The 16,334-nt window shown below is 48.5% G+C and overlaps 1 protein-coding gene across 2 annotated transcripts; it reads left to right on the top strand.

The window, feature by feature from the left end:
- The first annotated feature begins 11,741 nt into the window (after nt 1-11,741).
- Nucleotides 11,742-15,927, top strand: LOC136048098 (urotensin-2 receptor-like). 2 transcript variants are annotated; one of them, XM_065735600.1, is made up of 2 exons: nt 11,742-11,789; nt 14,205-15,927. In XM_065735600.1, exon 2 carries the CDS (start codon nt 14,348-14,350, stop codon nt 15,494-15,496), a length of 1,149 nt encoding a protein of 382 aa, XP_065591672.1. In that variant the 5' UTR covers nt 11,742-11,789; nt 14,205-14,347; the 3' UTR covers nt 15,497-15,927. The 2 variants fall into 2 exon arrangements, with proteins under 2 accessions (XP_065591672.1, XP_065591670.1); XM_065735598.1 differs by lacking the exon at nt 11,742-11,789 and adding an exon at nt 11,867-11,907.
- The last annotated feature ends 407 nt before the right edge of the window (nt 15,928-16,334 follow it).

Here is a 16,334-nt window from a genome sequence, read left to right as displayed (position 1 = left end):
CGTTACATTGGAAAAGGGACAGCTCTGTGGGAAGTGATTTGACCACTCGTGCATCCCCCAGGCCACCCACTTGCCTCCTGCATTGGGACACTCATCCATGCATCTCATTAGATGCCATCCAGGAGCAAAAGGGACACTGCCACTGCTGAGCTGCAGAGACAAGTCATGACCCAGTTTCTTTCTTTGGGAACCATCAACTACAGGAAGAGCCTCGGGGCTTCTTAGTCCAGCCTGGATGTTTTTTTTTTGTTGGGTGGTTTTTTATTCTCCTTTCAGCAGCTCTTGGGAAGACAGAAAGCCCACTGGGTTTGCTACAACCTTCGCTTGAAATATCTTGTCCTTACATCTCTGGGACAGTTGCAGAGGGGACATGTGACGTTGATCCTCCTTCTCCAGGGCACCTCTTGGGAGGAGCAGAGCTGCTGGGTGGATTCTCAGCTGGGAGAAGAGTCCAGGGGCTTCAGTACCCAGAAGGCCCATTCCTTGCCCCAGACATCAGAACTTGTAGCAGAGAGGAGGAGGAATCAGCAACTAGCCCCAATCCTTCTCCAGAAAGTGAAAACCTCTTCAGTTTTTCTCTGAGCAGATCAGATTTCCTCTTGCTGAGGGTCACTGTTTTATTTCAAATCTTGCACTTCGTAGCTTCCACTCAGTTTTGTTGTGACTGCTCCAACATAGCTGCCAAGACAAGGCAGCTGTCCTGCAGCCAGAGACCAACCATGCAAGTGAAAGAACCAGAGAGGGAGCAATGTGGGGACAGCAATTGTGGGAACAGCTGGCTGGAGCTGGATGTCATCTGAGATGATGGGACAGCATTACAAAAATGGGAACATAAGTAAAGTAAGCATCCCAAAACCTAAGAGACTGAATTCCTTCTGATACTGCCTTGCAAGTCACACCGACAAAGCCTTGGTGCACAGCATAAGCTCCCAGGGGCACTCACAGAGCAGAAGACACTCATGAAGCTTCTAGCAGGGCTTTCTTCTCTTTAAAGTAAAATCCCAAGATCATGCTTAATAACAGCAGGAAAAAGTAATGAGGCTTTTTTTTAGTTATTTTTACAGTTCCACTCAGAAAATTAGCAGGGCACAAATAGAGTGAGTACAAAGCATTACAAGCTAGACAAGAACAAGTGTCATGTAAACTGCAGGAAAACATACAGATATTTGGTTTAACACCCCAAAAAGTTTTATTTCTGCTGAGAAGTTTGTCTCTCCTTTCCTTGCTGCTCTGAATTTTCCTACAGCTGTACTGGGAAGCTCTGGCCCATGCACCCATCAGTGGCAATGGGCAGGTGACAATGGATACCATCCTCATCAGCCTTCTGCCCCATGCCTGACCTACAGTCCACGGAGCAAAACCTGCCTTGACCCACCACTATCAGAAAACCAATCATGAGGCTGGGCTGCCAAGGCAGCCTAAAAGGACACCTACATCCTCCCTGCAGCCCTTGGATGGTGCTCGAGGAGCAGTGTTAATTCATACAACACACATCAGCAAGTAAGACAGGCGAGAGACAATGTGCAGCTCCCTGAAAGCTGAGGGATGTCCCCCAGCTGCTGCCTCTCATCCTCCAAAAGATGTGGCTGAGATGCCAGGCAGGTCTGTACTGAAAGCAATGAGAAAATTGGAGCTGCCCAAGCAGGCACTGAGTGTGTGCTGATAGCATAGGGAAGCCTAAAAAATATAAATTCAAATAGAAAGTTACTCCACCTCTATTGCACTTCTCCACGTTGCTGGATTATGGTTTCCCAGACAAGGAAAGGAATTACTCAGTAGGACATGCCAAGATCCACAGAGCCAGAGACGAGCTCCAGACAGGAAAGCTTTCCAAGCTCTGTGCTTTGTAGGTAAGAGGGGGACTGCGATTGCTCCCTTCCCAGTGGCAGTTTCCCTTTGCAGTGAGAGCCCCAGGTCTGGGTGCTGCTGGCTGTCTCCTTTGGGACAGGGAGCAATGTACAGTGTGATACAGGATGGAGGTGACACCACTCTGTGCTCGGAGAGCTGCCCTCCTCTGCAGCCATTTGGTTCTTCAGAGGAAGAACTTATCTGCACTGGGGAAAAGCACTGAAGCCCCACAGTCCAGCAGCTGCCTGCAGAGCTGGGGAGTTCGCAGCCCCTGAGCAAGATCCTGCACACATCGAGCTGACCCTGGATGCCTGAGAGAGCAGGGAAGTGCTTGACCCGGATTGAGGCCAATCTCTTAGATGGGATGTGATGAACGTATGGGATAAGTCAGATGTCACAGCATCACTTTCATAGATACAATCAACCTTGGTCCCAAGAACTGCTCAGATTTCACCTGTACAGCCTCCCCTGAGCAGCAGCTTGGGCAGGGTGTGTGTCCAGAGACCTCGAGCCATCCCCAGTAGGTGTTCATGATCTAATGCAGTAAAGTTCAAGCAGCTTTTCTCTCCTACCCTTGTTCCATAACACAGGATACACCTGGCCAAGCTCTCCCAGTCTCCATCAGGGAGACAGCCACACCTCATCCTTCCATGCCTGCCCAACTCCAGTTCCACAGTCTCTCAAAAAGGCAGCTATGCACTCCTCTTATTTCCCCCAGAGAGGAATGAGAGCCAGCTGCAGCACCTGCAGCTAAATACCTGGTATATTATTTGAAGTTTTTATTGTCTTAAATAAGACAGCTACCCCCTCCTCAAGGATTTGCCCTAGAAGAGGCAAGACAAAGAAGAGGGAAAACCTCTGGGTCAGCTCAGGGTTCCCATCATCTTTATGTCATGTGCTGGAGGGAAAAAGGCAAGGAGGGGACCAAGAGGTGTGGGAGACACTGTGCTTCAGGGATGGAGGTGTAACTGCAGGAAGGACTTCAGACTGGGAAGTAACATCAGTCATTTGATGGCAGCAGGTTGCTATGCAATAATTTAAGAAAGAAAGCATCCGTCCCTTTGGTAACATCTGACAGCTTTGGAGATAGTTATAGGAGATGCAGTCACAGCTCAACACCTGCACAGCTGCAAGGGAATTGGGGCAGGTTATGCTCCCCTTGACCGTGAGCTCATGATGGTGAGAGTGAACATCAGAGCAAAGCAAGAGTGAACCACAGGTCAGAGGGGCCGGCCACCTCCGAACATGCAGTGCACGAGCTGTTCTTGCCAAAGTATCACATTGCCCAGCTCTGCTATTTTTGGCCTGTGGGCAGCCTGCCCATAGCAGCAGTGTTCTGAGAAATGCTCACCCTGCTCCAGTCTGCTTCCAATCCAACAGCATCTCACCCTTGGGAGCTGCTCCCAGAGGCTGCTTTTTTTCAGTATCCCCCTCCTGTGGGGAGATACTCTGCAACCTCACTGTTCCTTTGCACTCTCACCTTTTACCATGCTCTCCTACAAGCGACCAGGTCCCATGTGGCAGCTGCTGACAGAGGAATGGAGCAGTGACAGACAGATAAGTCTGGCTCAGTGCAAGGCAAGAAGCTGTGTCAGGAGCTGCTGAACCATGAGGGCTGGGATATTTTTGGAGAATATGCTACCAGTTTTGAGACAGCACAGAGCAGCAGAGCATCCCTTCCCATTCCCCCTCTCCAAACCTCATAAGTTCTGAAATCTTGGAAGTTCCCATGGATGGAAAACCTCAGTGTGTTCAGCTGTGAATTACAGCTCCAGGGAGCTGCCAGCACTGTGCTCAGGACACACTCCAGCAGCAGTGTTTTCAGAAGTTTACTCATTCCTTTAGCCTCAGCAAAGCTGTTCTCATAGGATGATCTTGCAGAAAAGAGCCATCAGCACATGCACACCTCCTGCTCCAGTCCTATTGTGCTGAGTGGGATGGGCAGCTCTGTCTTTCTCCAGGAAGAAGAGACAGAGAAACCACAGGAGCAACAGTATCCAAAGTAAAATATCCAAGGCAAAAATATGATTCAAAAGGGGAAAAAGAGGGATGGAATCTTTAGCACTGCACTACAATGTAGTCACCTGGGAGCAGGTAGGAACAAGAGCAAGAAAAAGATTATTCTTTATGCAAAACTGGTGAGCAGAATACTGGGAGGAAACAGAGGACAGCTTCACAGCCTGAACTTTGCAGAGAGTTCAAGATCCAGCCCCAGTTTTCATACACCACTGGGGCTCCTCTGTGGTTTCTACCACCCTATGCACCACCACTACTGGGCACCAACACAACACACAGCAAAACCTCTTCTGGAATAACAAAACCTACAGCTTAGGCACACTCCTGCTCCTTCCTTGCCACTCCTCTTGCCTCTCAGCCTTCCTCCTCCGCCTTCAGCACCTTCCCACAGCCACCCCCATGCTGGGAATTGCTCAGCTAACCCCAATACCATTTTGTCATGGTCCAACCACTAATTGCAGGTGAAGGGGATACACTGAGCTGCCTCTCACCTGCTGATGGGCATTGGCCACTCTCTGAGCTTAAATACCATCAATATGCATTGGCAGCATCTGTAAGAGGTTGTTTTCCAGGCCCATGTATGCAAAAATCCTCCAGAAAATGCTTCTGAGATAAATATGTAAAAGCAGAAACAATCAGATGTATGAGATTTATGATCACAGTCTGCAAACAAAGAGCTGTTGAACAGACAGCAGCCAGGAACAGCAGGAGCTCTGGGCACAACCCGTCCTAGCAGTGCAAAAATTATCTGTACAGTGCAAAAATTGTTATAGTTGTTCTTCCTGTTCACTGTTCCTTTTCATTTAACCCCCTCTGAGACCTCATGGGGTTCTGTATGAACAACCACAGAAGTCAAAGAGCACTCTGCTATGTTTAATAGCTCCTTTTTCCCTCCAAATAGGACATGGGGTCAGCAGCCCAGATCTGGCACTTCCGTATTTCCCAACCCAAGCGTTCTTCAGTCAGCGTGGTGCATCACATGTCCCACTTAAAACACCTATTTCTTTCTACACAGTGTGTTAAAGGTGATACAACCAGTGAAGGAAAATAAATACACCCTACTACGTCCTCCCTTCCTGTCTGATCCTGTTCCAAGGATGACAGATTTCAAACTGCATTCATCAAAAACCCATAAAGAAACGTGAGGATGAAAGAGCTCCGGAATTAACCTGATGTGTAACAGAGGACAGAATTACCTAAAGGTTAACAAAGCATTTCAGTGCTTGGGCATCCGTTGGTTGGCAGTGAATGTCTCACAGAGCCATCAAAATGCCATCCTGCCCATCAGATCAGGATGGAAGAACACACAGGAGCAGGAGGCGTTGCAGCATCGTGCTATAGGGTCTCTAGGAAGATTTCTTTTGGACACCATAAATAAATCACATATGCATGTGGATATGCAGAGGAGGTTTGAACTCAAAACTGTTGGAACTCAAAGTAAACATTCCCTGCAGCAGAATGGCATCTCTCATTTAGAGCTAAGAAATGAGCACAGTGATGGAAAAGCAAGTCTTTAAAATGAGGGAGCAAGCCCAGCCAATGAGAGTCTGAATCACTTGGTTGAGATGCAAACAGCATTAGATTCTCCTTATCATCAAGACAGGGCCTTTAGTTCCCTAAAAATGTCATCCTTATATAATTCACAGCGATGTAATTAATTTGAGACAATTAAAGCAGTCAAGCGTGGCCCTGCACTGTATGCCTCGGGCATGGCCCAGCCAGCTGCAAGGAGCAGCTCATGAGAAAGGCCAGCAAGTGCGAGACAAATGAGTTTGGAAGTGAGGTGCCATCTGGCACAGGTAGCAAAGGCAGAGACATCCCCCTTTCTGATCAGGCAATGTGCTGCCAGATCCCACTGGTTGCTGGGCACAAGTGAGGTACATGGGGCTCCAGCTGTGCTGCAAGGAGGCAAGGCCAGATATTCACCAGCACCAAATCCTGCATTGACACCTGGGCAATGAGCAGCACAGGACACCAAAAGCCTTTTTGCAAAACACTGTGCAGTGCCTATTGCACTGAATCACACACTGCTAAGGCAGGCTGGTAAAACCAGCTGAAGCCCCTTCAGACCTTGACTGTTTTGTTTGGGCTGCGTACCAGCTGCTTACGTTCATCATCCTGTGCAGCAGGTACCCAGTGTGTGCCATTTGTCTGGGACACAGATGACATGCAAAGCAGGAATTGGCTTAAAGCACCCTGCCAGCCCCAGCCCCATGAGCCCATCTGGATTCCCAACTGTTCAAAGATTGTATTCTAAATAGGTCATGAAAACAGTGCCAGCAAACCAGGAGTTAGACTAACGAGAAATTATGGGGTGTTGGGAGTCGGGCAGGGAAAGCACTGACCCGTTATAACAGAACATCTCAGGTTGGAAGGGACCCATAAGGATCATCAAATCCTACTTAATAGAGTGAGGCAGGACACAAAACCTGAGGGCAGCACAAGAGACAGCGCAGGTGCAGCAGTAACAGCCGCCCTCAGCCATGAGAGCTCCATCACACAGCCAGAGATCACGTCCCACATCACCCTGATGGGAACTGAGAAGCAATGTGCTCCAGCTCTGCAGGCACAGAGAACTTCAGCCTGCTATGAGCTCTGCGCAGATTGGTTTTGTTTCAACACTTCTTTTTTTGTGCTGCTGTTTGCATTCTCTGACATCGATGTTCTGAGAAGCAAGAGATGTGCAAGGGATGCTTCTCCCTTAGACTTAGCCACAGAACAGCTGTGGCTCTGACATCAAAGCCCAAACCTGAGAACACAGCCCCCTCCAGCCAAGCACAGCCCCCAGCAGCAGCTCATTCTGGAGGCGGTTCCCCAGCCCATAAGGGAACACAGTGTCTCAAACAATAAAGACTTCACAATGCCTCCAAATGTGCTGCAAAAGAACAATTAAAATGTTCTGAAGTCACCAGGGCACTGTATGCAGCAGCTTGGCAGTGGCAGCTTCACCATGACTTTTTACTGTTGCCGTCCCTTGATATGGTGCAGCAGGGCTCAGCCCATGCTGGGAAATCAGGAGAGGTAAGTGCAGCAGTGAGGCCATCCAGGAAGGATGCTGTCAGCACACAGAGGTGAGCTGAGGTGAGAGTTTTGCAGCACAGATGGATGCAGAAGGGGCAGAAAGGTCAGGCTGCAGCCAGGCAGAATTCCCCCTGCAGATGTCCACCTCAGCTCTGGGTCACTGCTGGGGGCCACCCTCAGCTTCCCATCCCCATGTCCCCAGTGCCTTGGGTCTGCTGCCTCCATTAAGCAGAGTGTTACACTGGATCAAATCATGGCAGAGAAAAGTACTTAGAAGCAATAAACACACTCTCCAGGAGTGAAACCAGGCACCCCCATCATCTTCCTTCTGCTTTCTGCTGGGGAATTAAGCCCCTTCGTCACCATTAGTCCATTTCCAGGAGGATTTCCCCTGGTGTAGAACACCAGTAAACACCACATCTTTCTCACCAAAATGATGGTAAAGCAACAAACACAACAGCCTTTCCCATTGCTGTGCCAGCATCCACATGGACACCCTCTTTGTGCCCTGCTGGGTCCATCTGTACCATGCATACCCCATCCTGGGGACACACGGGTTCCCACAGTAAGGGACTGTCTCACTGCACGGGTGACACAAACGCTTTCTGTCCTCAGAAAAGCCTCACCAAATCCTCTCTAGTTTGCAGCTATGAGGAGCGGGGTTGAGAGACACAGATTAGCACCCAGGAGGGAGCAGGGTTTGTGCAGGAAGGAATAAGATGACTGAGCCAACCCACAAAGCAGCAGTGCCAACAGCACGACCACGCAGGCTGGGACTGGGAGGTGCTGGGCAAAATACAAGTGGTGGAGAACAGTAGTAAGAAACTTTTGTCTTTAGCACAACACTGGGATTTGGACCATGGAAGGGGTCTCTCTGAGCATGGCTGACCTCGTCAAGGTTTTTCAGGTGATGCCTTTGAGGATTTCCAGAATTCGATTGTAGCTTTTGTTTGGTAATCTTAAATGCATTCAAAGAGAATAAAGAGTCTGCTTTCTCCTACCCCAGTCATTCTCAAAATGCTGTTAAAACGATGATTGGATTTATAATTGGTGCACAGGGAGACATGAACTGTTACTGAGCCCAAACCCCCTCCTGTGCTGCAGAAGGTGCCATGCTCTCTCCTTGTGCCTGCCTGCCCTGAGCACACACCCTGTCTGCAGCTCTGATTAAAAGTTTAACGAGACAGCCAGGCAAATGACACATGAGCCACACTGCGTAGTGCTGAAGGCTGTCAGAGAAGCCACCAGCTCCTTTGCAGTAGTGGCAGCCAGCAACAAGCACTGCCAAAATAGCTGCAACCGTGCCGAAAAGTGGCTGAGGCTGAGACCAGCCTACAGCTTTGCATGGGCTGTCACAACAGGATTCATCCCTCCCACTGCAGACAGCAGCAGCGTCTGGCCAGGGACACGCTTGGCTGAGATGAATCCACAAGAGGCTGTATTAATTACTGATGTGAGATAATAAAAAAACACTCACTGCTGATCACAATTTCCTCTACTGGTATAAAATACATGCAACCTTATCTCTGTGCTCAGCGTGTCCTGGGTACTTTGTCTTCCTCACAGATCTCAGGTCCAGGACACAGGCGATTATGTGAGAGTTTCTAACGGTGGCAGAAGACCAAAGAGATTGGAAAAATACACAAGGGGAACAAGGGAGTTATGGTGCATGCATGTAGCTGTAATCAGTCCGGGGAGGGTCCCGAGAAGCAGTGCTGGAACTGATGGAAATCACAGTGCTTGGGCTTGCTGTGTCCATGTGGGCTGCACTCATAGATGCACTGAAAGTCAAATGGATATGGCAAAGCAGACTTGACAAGGTTAAATATACTGCAAATTGGTGCATTTAGGCTCTTGCTTTTGTTTATAACAAGAGCTTTTGGTACTGTTATCATAAACAAGCACATCAGACATTTGTGAGCTACAGAGTCATTCAGGTGGGAAAGACCATAAAGATCACCAAGTCCAGCCATCAGCTCATTACCACCGTACTGACTAAGGGGTCCTGGATGGGTGAAAATAAATCAATGATTGCAGCCCTCAGAGTCTTGCTTTCATGCAGAGCTACCAAGAGCAAAGCAGTACTGACTTCGAAAGTACAACTGAAGTTTCATGTTGAAAAAAAACCCACAAAAACAAACAGGAGGAAAGGAGAGAAAAATGACCAAAAGTTCAGTGAAGTATCAAATGAGACACTGAAAGATCTCAAACGTGCTGGCTAACTTCGGGTGGCTCTTTCTGGTGGGCACGGACAGCAGGAAGACTGAAAAAAGCAGTTGGGGCTCAGCTGGGAATGTGAACATCACATTTACATGTGTCCAAACCCATAAGAGTGGGAACAGGGATTTAAATGGAACAAGAAGGGGCTATAAAAAAGAAGGGGACAGAATCTTTAGCAAGGTCTGTTATGACAGGACAAGGGGAAGTGGTTTCATGGTAAAAAGGGGGGGATTAAAACTGAATATAAATAAGACATTTTTTACACGGTGGGCAGTGGGGCAGTGGCACAGCTTGCCCAGAGAGGCAGTGGTGCCCCATCCCTGCAGACACACAAAGTCAGGGATGGGCCCTGAGCACTGAAGGAGCTGTGGGTGTCCCTGCTCAGTGTGGGGATGGGATTGGATGGCCGCTAGGATCCCTTCCAAGTCCATCCATTCTATGGTTCTATGATTTCAAGAGACGCAAATCGAGTTTGAACCAGTGACCAAACACAGTCAAACTTATACATCATTGGCATAAACTTTTGTTCTGAAAAGGAGAATAGGTCATTTTTGCTTTGTTATTATTAGAATAATAATAAGTACCTCTGCAGTCACTTCGGAAGGCCCCTATGCAGAACTCGAGCCTTATGGTAGTGGATGCTGTCTGAATGGTTAAGCAGACCTGGTCCATATATCAGGGGGCTGCTACCTCTGTCTGATATTTACTGTGCAGCCCCTTGCTGTGTTACCAATCCCACTGGCTGGGACTCCTGCCCATAGCTCTAAAAGCATCCGACAAATGTGAAAAACCTTGAAACTCAATGCACCGGAAGGCGAGAGCACACAACATTCTCTGTTTTATAGATGAGGAAAAGAAGGGGAACAGGAGAAACAAAACTCAGATCACAAACAGCCCTCTGAGCCAGGGCTGTGAACCTGACACCACCACATCGCTTTCGAACTGCTCTCCAGACACCTCCTCTGATGACTCCAGCAGCACACGGACACTTTCCGGTGTTGGGGAGCTCTGGTTGCTCTAATGGCAGCCCCGGGGGCACTGATGTTTCTGATAAATCAGTACACTGGTGTGACATTTTCCTCAAGATCTGAACACCAGAAAGAACTACCAGGTTGGGAACAGCAGGTCCAGGGAAGAGATGGCTTGGCCAGAAGCTTTCCCCATTCCACTCCCCCTCTCTTCTGCCTGGAATAGATCAACAACTACCCGAAGGGCACCTTGGTGGCAGAGGAGTGCCTTGTGAATTATCTTCACAGCTTTCCAAAGATTTTCTAGGAGAAAGCCACAAAGTACCAAAGTCGGAGCAAATCTCCAGAGCAAAACTCCCTCACACTGGGGTGTTTAGGGTGAGGATTTAGGGCTCAGACAGCCCTTGTAAGAGTCACTAATATGAAATCTATTTTCCATGCAAACACAAGGCTCTGAACCCAAGTCCACATGAGATGTAAAGGCCTGGAGAGGCTCAACACCCTTCCCAGATGCCCCCATGGTCACCTGTGCACTCTCCCAAATCAGGTTCATGCTGCACGAAGCCAAGACCTTGGGCACGAGATGCAGTAAAAATGCCTAGATGGCAAAGGGTAAAAGGCTGGGGACAGAGACCTACAGGTACCCAGAGAGGGAGTTAGAGAAGGAAATGTCTCTGTTTGCAATGTACAATGGGCACAGTGGGCATGTCCCACAGCCACATCCAGCAGCAACCATCCTCATGTTCCATTCAGAAAGCAGTTCCCTGTGGTCCACGGGGCTAGAGCAGGGAACCAGAAGGAAGAGCAATCCTGTGGCATGCAGGCAACCAAAATACTCAGCTGCTAGCAAAATAATCCCCAGTTGAGCTTCAGCATTCCTCAGCACCAGCCCCTTCCTCACACTGCAGTTTTGAGGTGCTTGGTGAATCCCACTCAGTCTTTACCTTCCTTGAGAACCACTGGGGAAAGACAAGGAGCCTTAAACCACCTGGACAGCATCTTGTTATTACCAGCCTGACGTGTCTCAGATGCTGTCGTGCATGATACCACCACACAGATTTGTCTGTGAATACGCCATCCAACCCAAATAAACTTTGGCTTCGTTTTGGAATTGATCTCTGAACAGAAGAGCTTGGCTGTTTCCGTGGGCAGCTGACCCTCCTGCAGGAATTTAACCCTTCCTGGCCCAGCCACTCTGCCCAGACACAATGGCTTTGCTCAGACAGGGTTAGCTGCTTGTGTCCTTCAGTGCAACGTAAGGAAGAGCAGAACAGCTCTTTGCATCCCCACTCCTGTGACGAACAGAGCACAGACACCTCACATCCCCCAGGTGGGGGGAGCAGGCTTAGCAAGCCCCAGCAACCCAAAGGCTGCTGCTTTAAAAAGGTTCTCTGCTGGCTGCAGCCAAAGCCACGCTATGCCTAACGTCACTGAGTAACAGAAATAGCAGGCGTGAGTGAAGGGAGGAGAATGAGAGTATTAAGAGCGCACAGATTTCAAACATACTTGGCGAGGCAGCACGCTCCCTTCCTGACACTGCCTTTCCAGATGCGACAGAGCACGGGGATCTGTTGCTGTCTTCCCACGAAGAAGGATTCTCTCTCTCTCTGGTTTTTTTTTTTTTAATTTTCTTTTTAAGTTTCAGCTTTAAAGCTACCAGATACGTCTTTATTTTGTTTCTTGTAGGAAATTTCATCTGCCGGATTTAAAAGCAAGGTTTGAGCAGGAGGAATTCCTTTATCTGTGTAGCTACTGGAACGTGCATGGTGCCTCCGTGTGCTGATAACATAGAAGAAAAGGCAGAAATGGCTGAGAAAATTGCTTAGACCGTAAGGTGCTTTGAATGGCTGCTTGGAATAATGAGCTCTTTATTGTGTGTGTCTGCATGTGTGTGAGTGGATGCATGCACGTACGAGTGCAGCAATGACAATAACTTTAAAGTGATGCAAGGTTTCCCCAATTTGCTTAATTTTCCTCCTGTAGGAGTGAGGGTTTGCCTAGCTGTGGGCTCTGCCTGCAGACAGCTGGAGTGTCTGAACTGAATTAGCGCTGTAGTGATTTTATGAATGAAGCAAAATGCGGGCTCAGAGGATGAGCAGAGCAAGCAGGCACAGTGCGGGAGCTCGCTCCAGCACGAGCTGGCACACCAAGGATCTATGCAGATGAGTGCAAACCTGCTACAAGTGCGCAGAGCACAGAGTAAGGCAGCTGCAAGAGGGCAGCGCTTGGGTCATGGAAACATGCACCTGAAAACAAGCTGGAATGAATCCAGCTGCACCCAAGAGCTGTGTGTGACTGGTGCTGGGCTCAGCTGGAGCATCCCATGCTGAGCCGTTCATGTCCGACCAAGCATGCTGATGACTGTGTGGCAGAGCTCCTGAGCATCTGTGTCTCCTCCACGCGTGATGCTTTTGCCGCTAGCACAGCTTGTGCATGAGCACCGATGAAGCAGACGATGAGGGGACCAGCCAGTCCATGGACAGGCTGGCTGCACATCCTTGAAGCCAAGCAGAAGAGGATGGCACAGCATGGAAGCATGAAGGCAAATTGGGATTTGCCAGGTGCTGGAAGGCTGAGATGCTCATGAAACTGATGGAGACTAGCCCAGAGAAGCAACTGTCCAAAGGAGAACTGACCACTGCCTGACCATGCTTCACCTCTCCCTGTTGGATGTCCGTACGATGGGGGCAGGAGATAGGCTCTATGTACTGTGGTTTTGCCTTTTTTGCACCCCTATCCCAACTGTTAAGCAAAAAGAAATCTCCATGTGCTGGACCATCCTCTTTTCTGAAGACTTTTTGCACAACATCTCCACAGTACCCATTGCCTAGTACTGGGATGAGGCAAAAATGAGACAAGTCATGGAGAGGATGAACACCGCCCATCCTCAAGTATTACAGGGGTCACTGGTGGGGACTGTGAGCCAAGGGCAGCAGGAGGGTCTGCTGCTGCCATCCTGCTGCCAAGGAGCAAGCAGGATGAAGAGCAGAGGAGTTGGAGTGGGTGTGAAAGGCAAAGGGACACCTAACTCACTTAAGAATTTTCAAACTTCAGCAGCTTTTCTCTGATAAAACAAACCTAGCCCACCTCAGGGAAAAGGAGGAGGTATGGCTTTGCCTGCAGAGTCCTGCAAGGACAAGACAGTTCAGCAGCTTCTCTTGGAGCTTTTTCCAAACTAACAGACAACCTGAGCTGTTTAAAATACATAGCGCAAATGTCTGTGTGCAGTAACCTTTAGGTCAGTGTAGATTTCTCGTATGCTTTAAAATCCTCCCAATTCAGGTACTTTTTCTCAAGCCACTTTGATCTCCCTTTGCCTACACCCAGAGTCGATACAAACTCAAAGCAACACAGTCATGATCTGAACAGCACTGGGCTTAAGCTAACCAAATGCTCCCATGTGCAAAGGGCATCTGCCTTCCTGAAGCAGCCTCTCACTGCACTGCATGGGGCTGTTCAGGCCCATCCACAGACAGGACTGTCTGAAATCTGTCCCTGTGAATGGGCACACATGGAGTGTGTGACAAGAACTGTATTTACACACATATAAATGTCACAGCGCAACCTACAACTTGCACTGCAGATGGAAAATGCTTTTCTTCTCCATCACCTGACAATTTGAAACTGTAGGGCACGACGGAGCAGAAGTTCCTCATTCAAGAAAAGCTGTTCTGTGAAAGCACTGAAGAAATGCTAGCTGTTAGACTATATGAAATAGACAACAATCTAGCTGCAAATGGTAAATACAAAGTTTGGCTTCCCTTTTTTGGGACTTGGACTCCTTTATTTTATGAGTTTAGCAAAGAGCTTATCAGCAATCATGTTGATGAGTCGTCACTATGAATGTAGGGATGGATTCTTCCCCGAACTAACTTTAAGGATTTCAACAAATGGTTCCAAAGGTCCACACAATTGTTTTTGCCTCCTTTCCATACACACTGTGAAATACCATTCCTCAAAGCTGTTCTTGTAACAATGGCATGAGCCACTGCAGGAGTGGCCTCAGTGCAGAAAACTTTTGATACGTGCAGACAGTAAAGATGTGCTCAGGAACAGGTAATTTCTGTGAATGATAGCCTGTGTTGCTCTGGCAGATTTCTAATATGCTGATTTCTGATGTCTTTTCTCTAGTGGAGAACACAGACCCTCCTCGCATGAGATCCCACTAAGAAATGGTTCACCATCTCCCTGCAGTCGTGTTTCTCAAAACAGAAAGAAGAGCTCTTCAAAAACCCATGGCATGAACAGACCCTCAACATTACAAGGCCAGGAGGATGTCCCTGACTGATGAGCTGGAGAGCCACTTCTCTGCAACCCCCTACATGGTGACAGACACAAATGAGAGCAGCCTATTCCGAATCAGACCCAATGCCTCTGCCAATGCCACCGGGGACGGCGCACCAGCTGCTGGCTCCATGGAGGACATGATTGCCATCTGCACCATTGGGACAATCCTGTCCCTGATGTGTGTGATTGGGGTGACAGGCAACGTCTACACCTTGCTGGTGATGTGCCATTACTTGCGTTCGTCTGCCTCCATGTACATTTACATCATCAACCTTGCACTGGCAGACCTGCTCTACCTTCTCACCATCCCTTTCATTGTCGGGACTTACTTCATCCAGAAATGGTACTTTGGGGACATTGGCTGCCGTATCCTGTTCAGCCTGGACTTCCTCACTATGCATGCCAGCATCTTCACTCTCACAGTCATGAGCACAGAACGCTACTTTGCAGTGCTGAAGCCCCTGGACACAGTGAAGAGGTCCAAGAGCTACCGAAAGGCCATCGCTGTTGTCATCTGGCTGGTGTCACTGCTGCTCACTCTCCCGATGCTCATCATGATCCAGCTAGTGCAAAGGGACAACAAAAGCATCTGCCTGCCCACCTGGAGCAAGCTGTCCTACAAAGTCTATCTCACCATCCTTTTTGGTACCAGCATCGTGGGCCCAGGGGTGATCATTGGCTACCTCTACATCCGATTAGCAAAGATTTACTGGGTGTCACAGACAGCATCCTTCAAGCAGACCAAGCGGCTGCCGAATCAAAAGGTGCTCTACTTGATCTTCACAATCGTGCTGGTGTTCTGGGCTTGCTTCTTGCCTTTCTGGATATGGCAGCTCCTCTTCCAGTATTACGAATCCTTCACTTTATCCCACAAGGTGATGAAGAACATTAATTACCTGACAACCTGTCTGACCTACAGCAACAGCTGTATCAACCCCTTCCTCTACACCCTGCTCACCAAAAACTACCGGGAGTACCTGAAGAACAGGCAGCGAACCCTCAGCAGCAGCAGCGGGTACTTCCAAAGGAGGAATCGATTTCAGAGGATTTCAGGGAGATCCTTGTCCACAAGCAGTCAGCACTGCACAGAGACATACGTTCTTGCTCACGCTCCTCTGGGAAACAGCAGTGCCTGAAGGTAAAAAGCATCTCCACGAACAATTGATATTGACTTCAATGTTGCTTTGATTTAAAGTATACGCTGTAAAGGCAAAGCCTCAGAAGCTCCATAATGTGCACACATTTAGTCCAGAGGCTGTGCCATGTTCTGTTTTCATTTCCTCCAGTGCTGCTGATTTGATGCTCGCAACATTCAGCGAATGTTGAACATCTATCTAAATGGTCTTTCGCTTTTCATCTTTCTGTTTTATAGTGTGTGTCTCCTCAAGTGACCATCAATAATGAAAACCTATTATAGGGATGAGTTTTTTAATAGTATCAGCTGTCTCACAGATTTTAGAATTATGTTATCTCATGAATGGCTGTAGTTTGTTCTTTTTAAAGCAGCAATGCTAGATTGGTACTTGTATGAGAGATGAAAACAGTGAAATAAAGACAAAGCAGCTGACACTTGTGACATGCAGTCCAGTTTGAATTGGGGTAGAACTGGAAACCTTGGATGAGGAATGTCCAGGGCTGTTTGACCTGGTTTTGTTCACATTCTTGTTTATTCTGCTCTTTCACATATGCACTCAGCCCTTCACTCATGGCTGTAGCACAGCAGCAGCACACTGGTAGCAAGACAAGCTTCCTATGACACTGAAAGTCAAGGGACACTCAGCATTCCCTAGCACGCTGACCCCAAACACAAGCACCCCATGAGAGTAGCATAATCCACCCCAGACAAATCCTTCCTTCTCCAGTGCATACGTCTTTTTCCCTCCTCCAAGGATCAGGAGCCTCTGCTTTTGCTCTTCTCAGGGCATCCACTAGCAAACTGCAATACTGAGGGACCAGAGCTACATCACTGGGTCC

This window comes from Cyrtonyx montezumae, unplaced genomic scaffold, assembly GCF_038088225.1.
Source record: "Cyrtonyx montezumae isolate F1298 unplaced genomic scaffold, pur_monq_1.0 scaffold_19, whole genome shotgun sequence".
Lineage (NCBI taxonomy): Eukaryota > Metazoa > Chordata > Aves > Galliformes > Odontophoridae > Cyrtonyx > Cyrtonyx montezumae.
Note: the sequence above shows the minus strand (reverse complement) of the source record. Positions and strands in the feature narration are given on the sequence as shown.